General features: G+C 36.5%; 1 protein-coding gene across 1 annotated transcript in view; it reads left to right on the plus strand.

The window, feature by feature from the left end:
- LOC119594352 (MAU2 chromatid cohesion factor homolog) overlaps window positions 1-1,027 on the plus strand; it is an 8,084-nt gene that overhangs the window by 2,644 nt on the left and 4,413 nt on the right. The window contains exons 6-7 of the mRNA XM_037943410.1: window positions 54-218; window positions 700-851. Coding sequence (XP_037799338.1) covers window positions 54-218; window positions 700-851 — 317 coding nt within the window. The remainder of the gene's footprint in view (window positions 1-53; window positions 219-699; window positions 852-1,027) is intronic.

Below are 1,027 nucleotides of genomic sequence, written 5' to 3' on the forward strand. Positions count from 1 at the left end.
ATCCAAAGAGATAATATATAGAATTTCACCCATTCTCTCACAACACTTTTCAGAGGTTATACCAAGCAGCACAAGTGAGATGTTTGCATGGTTACCTCGTGAACAACTCTGCGTTTTGGTGTACCTCGTCTCCGTGATGCACTCAATGCAGGCAGGGTATATGGAGAAGGCACAAAAGTACACTGACAAAGCGCTGTTACAGATCGACAAACTAAAGGGTAAGATAAGTTTTGTTTGTTCTCTTTGCAAATGGATTTGTGGTTTTGTTTGAGAGGTCTCAGGTTTGGGATATGTATTTATATTTTTGAGGGATAGTTTACATTAGTTCGAATTGCCAGTTTTATGTTTTAGTATGTGTGTTTTTGCTGTTTTTGTTTACTGAATCTGTACTTGCGATTAAGGTCCGTTGATAAGTTCATTAGTTAGGAATATGTTAAGGAAAGTGGAAACTGATATTATGTAAGTTATTTAATTTTCATTTTGGATCATTAAGCAAATGCTTGCATTTCCTCTTGTTTCATTTGGTGTATCTTGATGTGCCTCATTAGATTTTTATTAGAAATAATACAAGTAGGCAAGTACAGTGATGAAATTAATAAATCTGTCTTATCTTCAAGTCTAGCTGTCTCTGCATGATGCATCCATTTTGCAATTTACACACACACACAAAAAAAGAAAATTATATATTTATTTTTTCAGCTGAAGAAAACACATCCATTCTGAGGTCTTTGCAATTGCTTCTTCTTGAGCACAGTGTTATGTGCCACCTGATAATCGGCTCGAAGGCCCAAGCCATTAAAGAAATCGCAAAGGTGTGCCAACTCCTGCAAGAGGATGCCAAGCAGCTACAAGTATGGCACTCTCTGCCTCAGTCCAGTTTTAAGATCATTTAGAAACTTTTTTTGCAGGAATATTATAATTTGGCCAATATTCAGAGGCTGAAATTGCACCAGATTGCTTTGCCTTGTGATTAAAGATGATATATAAGGTGAAGTGACCTATGATGATCATCTCAGTTCTGTGAGTG

Source organism: Penaeus monodon, chromosome 33 (genome assembly GCF_015228065.2).
Source record: "Penaeus monodon isolate SGIC_2016 chromosome 33, NSTDA_Pmon_1, whole genome shotgun sequence".
Classification (NCBI taxonomy): Eukaryota; Metazoa; Arthropoda; class Malacostraca; order Decapoda; family Penaeidae; genus Penaeus; species Penaeus monodon.